Raw genomic sequence first — 12,136 nt, 5'->3', positions numbered from 1 at the left:
AACTGACATTTAATGTTTTATTATTTTTATGTTACACTATAAATATTGAAAAAATATGCACAGAAGCATTTGTGTGGTCCCTTTAGGTTGTCATTTTTTATTTTTTTTACATCAAACAATAACAAAATTTGATTTCACATTTGTAAAACAAAATAAAATACATTAATAAAATAAATAATTTTAGACCCAAATTACACATTGCTGCAGAGACCTTTGCTAGGCAACATGACACTGTCAATGAAATTACCCCAAATAATTTTTGTAAAATGGAAGTAAAATTTTCAGTCAGTTGTAAGAGGATGTATGACAACCAAAGTTTTTATTTTTTGAGAACCCAGTTGTAATGTATATCAAAAACTAAAATTAAAGAGTTGCAAAGCTTTAAATAAATTAACCACAATGTAACTGACACAACAGAAGTGCTGTTAGTGTTTCTAATCCTCAGTATAATGTGAGGTTTAAGATGCAGTCAAGAAACCTATAGAAAGAAAATAAAGCAATAACAATAGATATTAAAAAAAAATGTCCCTGACTTTTTTTCCCCTTCATAGCAATCTGATTTACTAAACAAAAAAAATCTCTTCTGATCCATCTTCACTTTAGGAAAACAAATTCTGGCACGGAACCCTGAGCCTAAAGAGAACAGGTTTAGGAAGAGAAAGACACTTGCATCAAGATACATCACAAATATATTATACTGTTTCTACTATTATATTACTCTGCATAAACATCAATATGTTTTGTTGTACCTTCAATTCTGTAAAAATCTGAATAGCTCGGCTGAAGTCCCATTCACTGTGCTGAAGACATCTGACAATATCAAAAGCAAAATCAAAAATTTTTTTTCTATTATTATTATTCTATTAGCATAACCATACATTTAAATAATTAAAATCCAGTCTTAAAACATATTGCTTTAGGATCTCGGGGAAGAAAAATCCAAAGACATTTCCATCAAGAAGTAAACTCACTTTTGGGACCACTCGAGGGTCATCTCAGTTTTCTGAGAGAATGTCAAGAGCATCTCCTGCTGGGAAGCAGAAAGAGTGGGCATAGGGTTTACGGAAGGAGTGGGTGCTGGAGTAGCAAATGATCGCTGGATCTCTTCTGCGGTGGCATTTCTCACAAACAACTCATCATTGACCAAACAAAGTCTACAAAATAAAGAGAGGCATATTTTATTTACAACATTCAATCTAGCTTCTTTTAATTTGTTCAAATTCTGCCGTGGCAATTAAACTAGGAACATATTTAAAGCAAGTTAAAAAGGTGCTGTATACAATTCTGGAGACAGACTTGAATTGAATCACCCCTCCTATCTACTCCATAAGAAGCTCTGCTCCCCAAATTTGTGCACCCTTATATGTGGACATAAAATATTGTGGAATCCAGAATTTTCTGTAAAACAGCCAATGTAAGTCGATATTTCCCACCTATGGAGTAGAAACAGAGAAACGTCTTCATCCTTTTTCTTGCCATTCAGCTAGTAAACTGTGAGGAAACAAAGTCTCTGAATTTAAAAAAAAAAAAATGGAAAGAAACCATATACAGCACCTTTAATTTATATACCAATTATGCTAAATTTTAATTTAAGATGACAAGAGAGACCCTTGTCAACAGAAGATTTCTCTCTTATACCCCGAATGTACTGCTGGAACAGCAATGAAGACCCGAGAGAATGCACGAACAGAGTGTCTTGAGTTGCCATCCACTAAGAAACACAGAGAACACACAAAAACACCAAATTAAATATTAATTTAATAAACATGAATGGAACTCTGTCTAATAGTTGATAAAGGTTTTGTACATGTATAATACATACCTTCCTTGAAAACTCCACTCACTGTAAATGCAAGTAACGTTTGCTGTATCAACAAAAAATTAAAACCATCAATAATGTGAATGAGAAAATCTATGAAATTAAAAATCCAACAGGAACTCACTGTGTATGTGTTAAAATCCACATTCATAGAAGATGTGTCATGCTGTGTCTTTGGAAGATCACTTAGGAAGGCAACTACGTTCAGGCGATTGTGCTTCAATAAGCGAAACCGTGTGGCTGTGAGGAAAGTTCAACAGGTGAAATTATTCCTCTCCCCCAGATAATAAGCAAAAGGATTTTTGTTAACACTTCCCATAATTATGCTTTCAAGGACCTCAGGTTTAAACAGGGCATGCACACATCTACGTTCTATCTACACAGAATATTAACACCAAAATAAATATGACCAGCTGGACATAATACTAACGCTGCCATTGGACCAATCCACAATATGCTTATTGAAAGTTATTTTATTAGTTTAATTTCAAACCTGGTTCAAAGAGTCATGAAGGTTGAAAGAAATTATTCTTGAAGTGATGTACAAAAATTGGAAGCTCTACTTATCCTCATGAATTTTCTGTAAACATTAGGAAAACTTACAAGTGTCTTTGACTTTTTTGATGTTGCGACTGTTTTTGAGATAGTCTCCCAAATTAGACCTGTAACAGTAAATAAATGCAGAAAGTTTGTGAAATGTGAAGAAAAAAAAAAGTAGAATTAAGGAGTATGTCCATTATGTAATAAACACAGGCAACCCAATACTCATTCAAGACATGTCACTGTATTTTAAGGGTGCTTAAATTTCTAATTTAGGCTTAATTTTCTGTTGAAAGCTCTTGATGCTAAAAAATTCATTTGTACTTACTGGCTGTTTAATTAAACTTAAGTAATTTTAAAGTAAATTAAGGAATCATTTTATTTATTCTGCAGGGCATTGAACAGGACAACTATGCACCTGGAGGGATTGTGCATGGAGAAGGGGATGCTGAGAGAAAAGCAGGCTCCTTCATGATAAGCATCCAGTAGAGGCTGTCTGTCTCCTGAGTCATACACACTGTAGTATCTTAAAAACGGAAAAGCAACTTATTACAAAAAAGAATACTCAAAAAAATTGGGCAATTTGACAAAATTTGATAGACTTACTGCTGAAGGAAACTTAGGATGAATTGTTTGATGTCATCTGAACCAAAATAACTGCCCTAAAAAACAAAGAAAAACATTTCATAAACACTCAGTTACTAAAATGTGTATAAATCCATCTCACTGAATCAAAGAGATACCTTGGATGGAGGAACTGCAGAATTGGTTTCAACATCAAATCCTATCGGTGCAGGAAGATCATGGCCATCCTTTATATAAAATGCAGCAGGGATTCAATATGAACACAGCATACTACAATTTGGAGAAAATTACACCAAAAACTTTGGAAGGGAAATGTGTTTGTGTATGGGGTGGGGGTCTCACCAGTTTAAGGAGCCTGGGGAACCGTGCCCGAATTGCACTGTGGACAAGAAAAAGGGGAGGAGAGAGAAAAAAAAAAAATTAATAAATAAGTAAAAAAAATTGTGTGGTGTGGGGGTTATACAATCTGTACCAATGCTTTCATAATAATTTACAGACTAAGATCGTAAGCTCTCATCTCATTCATCAAATCTTTAACAAGATGAAGGAAATAAAGTGTATATCTAAAATGTAAAATGACAAAAAAAATCTCTTTTTCTATATTAGCATTTCCCTAGGAAATGTCACAACTATTACAAAATCACTTTATGACAAATATTTAAGCAACAATTTTCAACATTCCTTATATCTTTACAAATCATTGTGCTGCAAATAAGTGTTTTATAAAGGCACAATGCTAAATAAAGACAACAAATCTCAGAGGTTCACTTTTTACAACACTTTTGAAGGTATGTATGTATTTGTTATATAACTGTCTTATTTAAAAGTTTATCTAGGATTCCCAAAGTAATTAGATTAATAATACTGCAATGTATTTTATATAAACACGAGCCTGGACCAAGTTCATTTATTTCTATGCTCCCAGATTTCACTTACTAGATTCTGCCACCCACCTACACACATACATACAATAGCCTGGCCTGAAGTAGTAACAACACAAACAAAAACAACAATAACAAAGACTTATGTAACTTTCCCTTTACATAAACAAACACTCATGCACATGTACACAAAAGTCAAAAATGTTGACATAAAAAAAAATGGGCCTTTTCAGGCAGTTGGAGAAAAAGGAAAAGTTTAATATGTAATATAATTACTAGGCCATCACAGTAATAGCAAATAATCTAGTGTAATAGTGTAACAATCTGCCTTAGTTTCTTTACAGATCCCCATCGCATCGGTGAATGCATATAATAAATATTATAAAAATAAATATAATTACATCTATAAAATAATTTAGAATATGTTCTAATGGAGATGTTGTGAACCACACTGATGAAAAAAAAAAAAATACAATAAATGAATACGACAGTGCCTGCCTTAGGTTGCCCTAGATGTAAAAGGTGGGATTGTACCCGTCAATGTCTAACCAGCTTTCCTACTGGCCAAGACGACTGCTGAGAGTGAGGACAAGGGGTAAAATTAAGATGCAGCACTGAATTAGAAGTGTGCAGCATGCAAATATGAGGATTGAAACATCTAATATCAACTTTCATCACTAGGGGGCACTTGGACGTCTATAGTGGAAAGGGCCAACTTCATGTTTGTCTCTCAAAAACACAGCACTACAAACTTATGTCCCCGGTGTGAGGGAATTTAAAACAATTTAGAGAGGACATAAACTAATTAATGTTTATACTCCATCATCATGGCTGCAATTTACAGGAGAGTAAACAGCACATACAGAGAGAGGGCTTGGGAAAATACAGGGATTTCAACTGTAAAATATTTTTGCCCATTCACAATACTTCTCATATGTTAAAATAAATCAACCTGAAGCTACTTATGTTCTCAATACATCTCCTTTCATTCTTCTGTCACTGTCTGACCTCGAGGACTGACATGGCTCTTTAAGTTAAAAGTACTGACCTGATGTATGAAGACTGGTCCTTGAAGTGATCACATAATGGATTGCGATCCAACCACAGCTCAGTCAACTTAAAACCCTTCACCTTATCCAGTTCCCTTTCAGACTTCAGCTATAGCAGAACCAAAAGGACGAGAAAACAGCTCAAATTTAATATACTTACCCTTTATGTGACCTCAAAACAAAATTAAGCCAAAAGGGCCAAAAACCTACTTCATGCAAGGACACGAATGCAAATGAAAACAGAAATGCACACGTATGAAAAACGCTCTGCAAATGCACAGTCCTGCTTTACAAATTCAATGTGAGAATGGGAAACAAATAACACCAAGAGCCTGCGTTCGCGTCCTTTCATGAAGTATGTTTCAGCCCAAATAAATATCTAATACTGATGTGCGAAAATCCTTTCACAGGAATGCAGAATAATATTCTAATCTTAATGTGTTACCTCGTTATGAGACAAATTGAGTGTCTTAATGTTTGGTGCTTTGTTCACCAACTCTGCAAGATCATCCAGTTTGAACAATCTGTTATTGCTTAGGTTCAGACACGCCAGCTGAAAACATGAAAGAGAGTAAGAACATTCTGAATATAGTGGCTGTTAATGGCTACATGGCTTCATTGCTTATTAAAAATTTATCCTACAGAGAAGTCAGGGCATTTTCACTTTTCAAATATGAATGTTCAGTAACCCCACTGCAGCATTCTATACAACCCCATTACTAGAAAAATTGGCATGATGAGCAAAACGTAAATAAAAACAGAATGCAAGGAAATGCAAATCATTTAAAGGAACAGTACATAGTATTTGTTCCTTAAAATTACAGTTTCAACATTTTTGCAATGCTTCACTGATCTGTAACAGGGAGAAATGGACCTTTGCTATAGGAAACCAGCCCCACTTTCCCCTCCCCACTGATTTCAGTGCAGTGCTGTAAAAATTAATTACACTAGGGGGAGCCGCAGGAGCAAAAACATAAATCTTGGTGTTCCTTTAAACAATGTACTTCACTGAATATAGATATTTCCAAATGTTTAAACATGATAATTTTGTTTGCTGAAAAATATATGTTTATTTTTAATTTATGTAATTCCACAACCAAGGTTATTTGGCAATACGTCCGTGACATGACTGGCTTTATAAAGACCATCTCAGAGAGACCAAGTCTTTCAGAATTAAAAGATGGGGACGGGTTTATCACTGTGAAAGACTGCATGGGCAGTGAAATAATACAAAGATACCAGTTTTGTAACTTAAAATAGTGAGAAAAAAAATCCAGAGAAACCTCAATATGGAAAATACCCAAAACCAGTATTAACTTCTGATCCTTAGATGGCACAGAATTAAAAACAGATACTTTTCCGTAGTGGAAAGCACTGCATGGTCACAGAAATACTTTCCAAACACTGTCAACTCAGCTCTTTACTGTATCCACACTAGATAAAACTCACAAATACAAATAACAAATGCTGCTGCCTTCTCTGGGCATGAACTCTTAAGATGGTATGACGATGTATCAGTGCACATGGCATGGGTGGCTTGCACATTTGTGAATTAACTTTTAATGCTGAATTACATATACAGGGGTTGGAGCCACATGCTGCTATCCAGGTTTTTATGGAGAATACCTTGTTTATTTCAGTAAGACAACAGCATGGCTACTTAGTAAGACAGTCTGGGAGCTACTGAACAGTGGGAGTTTCGCCCACTGAAAACATAATGGTGCATTAATATGAAATGAAAAACACTATAAAGACATTTAAAAAAAAAATAAAATATATATATATATATATATATATAAATAAAAGATTTAAAATGTCTTTATACTGTTTAAAATTAAGATATAGAGCTTAAATGATTTGCAGATCATTGAATTTTATTTACAGTTTGCACAATGTCCCAACTTTTTGGAATGAGGCAGTATAAAACAAAACAAACAAACAAAAACAAAGCCCAAGGTAAATATATTGCAGTAATTTCTAGCTCAGTGAGCACAGTATCTATGTCCATGTCAAATTACAGAAAAGTGTGGTGTTTTAAAAACAATTCAACACTTGTGTGAATGTCTTACTTCTGGAATATTTTCCTCAATAATCTTCACCACAGCCTGCATACAGCTCCTTCTGCTCAAAATCACCTCCATTTTTTGCGACACTAAATCTGAGACATCAAATTAAACCAAATTTGTACCATTTACAAAACTGCATTTAAATTTCACAAAGACAAAATACTTACCTGGATCAGTGCGAATGCTATTCAGATTGAGAGACCGTTCGGAGCAATCGAATCGCTTGGACATGCATTGCTTAAAAAGTATAAATAGATAAAACACATAAATAACTGAAATGAAATGTACTGACAAAAGGTTTATTTCCACATAAACTAAACAAATTAAAGTCTCCTATGCCTCACCTTTAAATGTACCAGGTCCTGATCTTTCAGGTCATTTTTGAGGAAGGAGGGAGGAAGGCAGGCGTTCATGATGACAACCACCTGAATTATATACAAATTATACAAAAGCTACCTCAAATCAATCTATACATTAGCTTTTAAAACAAGCTGTTGTTTTAACAATTTAAATTAAAAGCTTTGTAAAAGGAACATTCTTTTGGTCTCCTTTGGTAAGAGTGGATCAGACACAGCAGTGCTCCTGCAGTCTCACTACCACAGAGATAGTTAAATCTAGACCTTTGCTCCAGTTTCCAGGCCAGGATTTTAAAATAGCTAGTTAGTATGACACCATATCTGTCCAGTCAGTTGCATTAGTCGTTGTAGCTATAGCATTATACCAGTCAGCCATTTTAAAATTCCAGCCTAGAACATGGATCCAGGATTGCATTTGATGAGTAGAGACTGACTTTACATCGGCAAGGTGGACCAACAATGTGTTTCTAGCAGAGCGTGTTAGACAGTGTAAAACCTCAAGAACACAGCTATGTCTGATCCACTTGTACCAACACAACACACCACCACCAGGTCATTGTACCTGCAGTGCTGAGAATGATATACCACCCAAATCAGACCTCTGTGGTGGTCCTGACCATTGAATAACAGGGTAAAAGTCGGGGAAAAAGTATGCAGAGCAATAGAAAAACTACATTCAGTAATTGTAAAACTACAATGTGCTCCTGTGTGGCCAGGGGGCCTAATACAAAGGATGCTAAGTGTAGGGGGGGGGGGGAGAAAGAGAGAAAAAAAGTGGTGTTAAAGAACATCTACGAAGCTGTGTCTTTATGGTGTAATGATATGTTTGAGGAGAAAACGACTGTTGTTTATATGTTGCTGAAGTTTAACTTGTCTTTTATTTATTCACTGTTTGAATTACCACAGCATTTTGTTTATAACTGAAATTGTTTAGTTTTTTTGCACTTTTAGTCTGTTACTTTGAAACAGACAGGAGAGCTAGAAAATGGTGAGGAAACAATTGGTGTAGGTTGGCTGATTGGTGTAGGTGTACTTTGAGATTCTTCAATTACAGACAGTAGTAATCAGTTGCTCTGCATACTTTGTTAAGCCCCTTTCACTCTGTCCTTCAATCAAGGACCAACAAATGCATTACAGTGTGAAGTTGTAGAATTAAAAAGTGTTCCTATATGGTAAATGTAGTTGATAAAACAAGACAATTTTGTTGATCAGTGTATATGGGATTTACCCCCTATATTTCATCAGTTTTAAAAATTCTCCTTATCCCACTGATATGCAATACAAACTTCATGAATAAAATAAAAAATTCAGATTTATATATACAAAAAATTTGTCATGCCTTATATCCCTCAGTGTCCATGATCCTGCGAGTGATTTTGCTCAGGGCACTGGCAGACTGGGCATCATCAAGGTAGAACTGCACTTTCTGCCCCTCTGTGGAGAACTTTAGACACATCAGAAAGTAAGACAATATGTTTATTAATTCCAAACAAAATTGCAGAACACACAAGAATAGTTAATCTCACTGACCAATGACAAGAAAGTATGTGTATGTTCACTGATTTGCTATTTGTACAGCACTATAGTCAGCACTATATTAAACAAATTTGAAGTTGCTTTCTGGGATTACATACATGTATTGGAGTAAAAGGCACAGGGCAATGTTCTTGCAGTGCATGAAGAAGCCACTTCTTATCATATTTCTTTCCATAGGGTATCTATGAAAGAACAGGCAAAGATCAAACCTACAGATTTTCAGCAATTCAACAAAAAGGATTTAAAAAAAATATATATAAGAAATTATTTCAGGAAGACGCAATAATCTTACTGTCATCTTGAACCATGCCTTTGGATTTTCTGAGCTAGTTCCAGCACATAATCTTGCTGTACCTCCTGAGTTACCACTTCCTCCTCCTGACCTGAATCCTACAAGGCCCCTTCCACCTCCTCTTCGGTTGGATCTTCCATAGGGGTTGCTAAAATGTTTTTAATAAATAAATAACTAAAGCTACTGATATACGAAACACAAATATAAGGTGAAAATAAATAAAAGGTTCTATACTAAAAAGAATACCTTCGACACAAACCCTGAACTTTTTTTTGTCACAATCACTACAATGCTTTCAGCACAACAACACGAAAATGCATGTATTTACTATCTCTGCCTGGAAGTTGCATCTTTTCCATCGCTCATAGACACATCACCGTCTTCATCCTCGAGTCTGCAGTGGGGTCCAGGTCCAAAAACTCCTGCCCGACCCCCACGGATCCTCTGCCGTCCTGGGTCACTGTGAACATTACCCCTAAAGGGACCACGGCCCTTACTGATACGGAACTGAGGGCCATTCACTCTGTTGTTATGCTCTGTTTTGATTTTTAGACAAAACAAACAAAAGATAAAAACAAAGATAAAGAGCCAGAAATGCACTTTGACAAATGGTTATGCTTTGCATTCTGTAAAATCTGTGTTGAAATAAATATTTCATAAGGGTGGAATATACCTCAATAATTATACTTTGTTGCTTTTATATACCATTATACTGCTCATGACTGAATCTGAGTTATTCATACACAGATCATGCACAACTTCCGTTATTTCACTCGTGTTTGTTTTAGTGTTTAAGAAACTGCGCACACAAGCCACATTTTTTTGTCTAATTCTTTTCTCCATTTACAGGGTATAACACTCTGATCCCTCTGTCCCTGGACTCTGAGAGTGTAACAAGTTCTTGGAGGATCATGTTTAATGGGCTATTTCTCTTATTTGGCCTTAATGTTTAATAAATTAGTTCTCCTTATCTGAATATGTGAGTGATATTTCCACAGCAGTGAAGTCAATGCTGAATCCCAAATTTCTCTCTAGTCCCCCTGTATGGCAGCATAGGTAATAAAATAATGGTTTCTGTATTCATGCAGTGTTTTGTATGTTGAAAACAACTTGTAGTCGGCATCACGTTTTCCGTCAAATTAGAGTAAATGGAGAACAAATTTGAATACACTGAGTGATGTCACCTGCAGCCCATGGATTGTCATGTCCCAAAGACCCGCTGATGTCACAGCACATGACTTTAACCAAAGGCTAAATGGAAATTCCTAAGTGTGATTACTTGGAGAAGAAACTCTTTTCATGTCAGCCATATAAAATGCATTTTTAAATAATACTTTTAACCAGTGCTCTTTAAACTTATAATGTCTGGGTCCCATCATCACCACTGTTATAAGAAAGCTTTTTATATGACACCACAATGAATGTCTTTATTTAGTACAATTTATAATCACTTAATGAAATTTTGAACAAAGTGGTGGGATTACCGATTTACTATACATCTAAGTAACTATGGTAACCAAAGCAGCACAGAAAACCACTGTGACAAATATGCATTTCGCAATAAGTCAGAGTTGCGACGGTACATTCTCCGTGAAATTCTACTGTCAAACGTGGTTATGTACAGTGCTTATAAAATGTTGATGAACTAATGTGCAAAAGGAAAAACGCCTTGATCTCTGTGCAGTAAGTAGGGCAGTTTCACTAACCCCAGGGAGCAGACAGGCAGTGACAACAAGACAATCAACATGACTGTAAACAAATGTAAGCGATGCGTTTACCTCTCGAAAAGCTGCCATTGCTGCATACCTCTCTTACAACGGGGACTTCATAAAAATCTACAAGATGAGGAGAAACTGTTCAAAAACGAGCTCACTTCACACAGGGTTATTAACACTTACCGCTGTAGTAGCGGCCAGACTGCGCCATGTTCAGACTTCAGAAGTCAGACTGAAGAAAATCCGTTTGTTTAAATTAAAGACAAGGGCACGGCGATTTTTACGAAAGTATGATTTTTTTACTCTGCGGTCAAATGTAACTTAAAACTAGTTGGCGAAGGTCGGCGTATTCCACCCCTGCGTACCATTAGCAAGCCCAATGATCTAAAAACTACACTTCCCACAATGCCCGCCCGAGGTTCTTACTTCCGGGGATCCTGATGTTCGCGCTCTTTAAAAGTAACTAGAGAACTCGACATAAGTTAAAAAAAAACAATTATAATTATTTTTTGAAAACGCAATCACTTACGCAACTGAAGGCTTAAATAAAATAAAAATATTAATTATTAGTTAATTTGTTATTTCCTCGATAGGAGCGACATATTGTGAATGTAGCTACTAATTCTATGCTAGCCGTTTCTTTCAACTATGATTCGTCTAACTGACGCCAGACAATAAACCACGATAAAAAAGAATAAGATTTTCTTTCAATACGGTTTAATATCTTAATTTTCAAGAGGCACTGAATCTGCCCACGACCCTCAAAAGACTTACAGCAATGAACGTGCGCTGTAATGGCGGGACAGACTCGCGGTTAAGGTTACACGTTTATGTTAACTTTTATTGAAAAATTACAACAAATATTTTGTTACAAGTAAGGGAATGTTCTCATAGTTCCTTTTCTCGACCAACAGTCAATAAAAATATTAATTTACCGTGCTCTCTAAAGCGTGGGTGAACAGGTGGTAGCGCCGCCAGATTATGGACACCTCTCCTGAGAGGAGCCATGTTTCTCTGTATTACACCAAGATTTAATATAGAGTCCGCGGTCGCTGTAGATGAATCCATGACTAATTAAGAAAAAACGACAAACATGACCATTTTACATTCACAGGACAATCTAATCGAGATGTGTTAAGACTTAATACGATTTACGAATTAAACGAATGAAAAACCGGCGCTACCTAGTGAACGTATTAAGAGTCGCATGTAATTAAGCGAAGCGTGTCTCAGTTGTTGTTTCTTTTTCTTTTCTTTTTTTTTTTTTTTACTGAAAATTGGTTAATTTAATCACTTG

General features: G+C 35.6%; 1 protein-coding gene across 3 annotated transcripts; it reads right to left on the bottom strand.

The window, feature by feature from the left end:
* Positions 1-80: 80 nt before the first annotated feature.
* On the bottom strand, positions 81-12,036 carry nxf1a (nuclear RNA export factor 1a). Of its 3 annotated transcripts, XM_066649755.1 has the most exons (22): positions 11,775-12,034; positions 10,903-10,959; positions 9,453-9,660; positions 9,125-9,272; positions 8,931-9,014; positions 8,636-8,740; positions 7,285-7,365; positions 7,108-7,177; positions 6,944-7,032; positions 5,320-5,427; positions 4,874-4,983; positions 3,287-3,323; positions 3,103-3,171; positions 2,966-3,021; positions 2,778-2,885; positions 2,423-2,481; positions 1,944-2,059; positions 1,823-1,865; positions 1,639-1,711; positions 972-1,154; positions 750-810; positions 81-633 (listed from the first exon to the last, which is right to left on the bottom strand). In XM_066649755.1, exons 1-22 carry the CDS (start codon positions 11,905-11,907, stop codon positions 595-597), a joined length of 2,037 nt encoding a protein of 678 aa, XP_066505852.1. In that variant the 5' UTR covers positions 11,908-12,034; the 3' UTR covers positions 81-594. The 3 variants fall into 3 exon arrangements, with proteins under 3 accessions (XP_066505852.1, XP_066505853.1, XP_066505854.1); XM_066649756.1 differs by lacking the exons at positions 10,903-10,959; positions 11,775-12,034 and adding an exon at positions 11,023-11,238; XM_066649757.1 differs by lacking the exons at positions 81-633; positions 750-810 and adding an exon at positions 1,434-1,491 and having other exon boundaries at positions 1,017-1,154; positions 11,775-12,036.
* Between the last annotated feature and the right edge of the window lie 100 nt (positions 12,037-12,136).

Source organism: Hoplias malabaricus, chromosome 17 (genome assembly GCF_029633855.1).
Source record: "Hoplias malabaricus isolate fHopMal1 chromosome 17, fHopMal1.hap1, whole genome shotgun sequence".
Lineage (NCBI taxonomy): Eukaryota > Metazoa > Chordata > Actinopteri > Characiformes > Erythrinidae > Hoplias > Hoplias malabaricus.
This window is presented reverse-complemented; position numbering and strand designations above follow the sequence as displayed.

Bases quoted from the DNA above. Each gene is read 5' to 3' on its own strand.
- nxf1a (XM_066649755.1), bottom strand. From the start codon at position 11,907: ATGGATTCATCTACAGCGACCGCGGACTCTATATTAAATCTTGGTGTA. The intron at 8,741-8,930 runs GTATGTAATCCC...ATGTGTCTAAAG, and splicing joins TGCCTTTTACTCCAATACAT to TTCTCCACAGAGGGGCAGAA. The intron at 7,366-8,635 runs GCATGACAAATT...TATATAATTCAG, and splicing joins TGGACACTGAGGGATATAAG to GTGGTTGTCATCATGAACGC.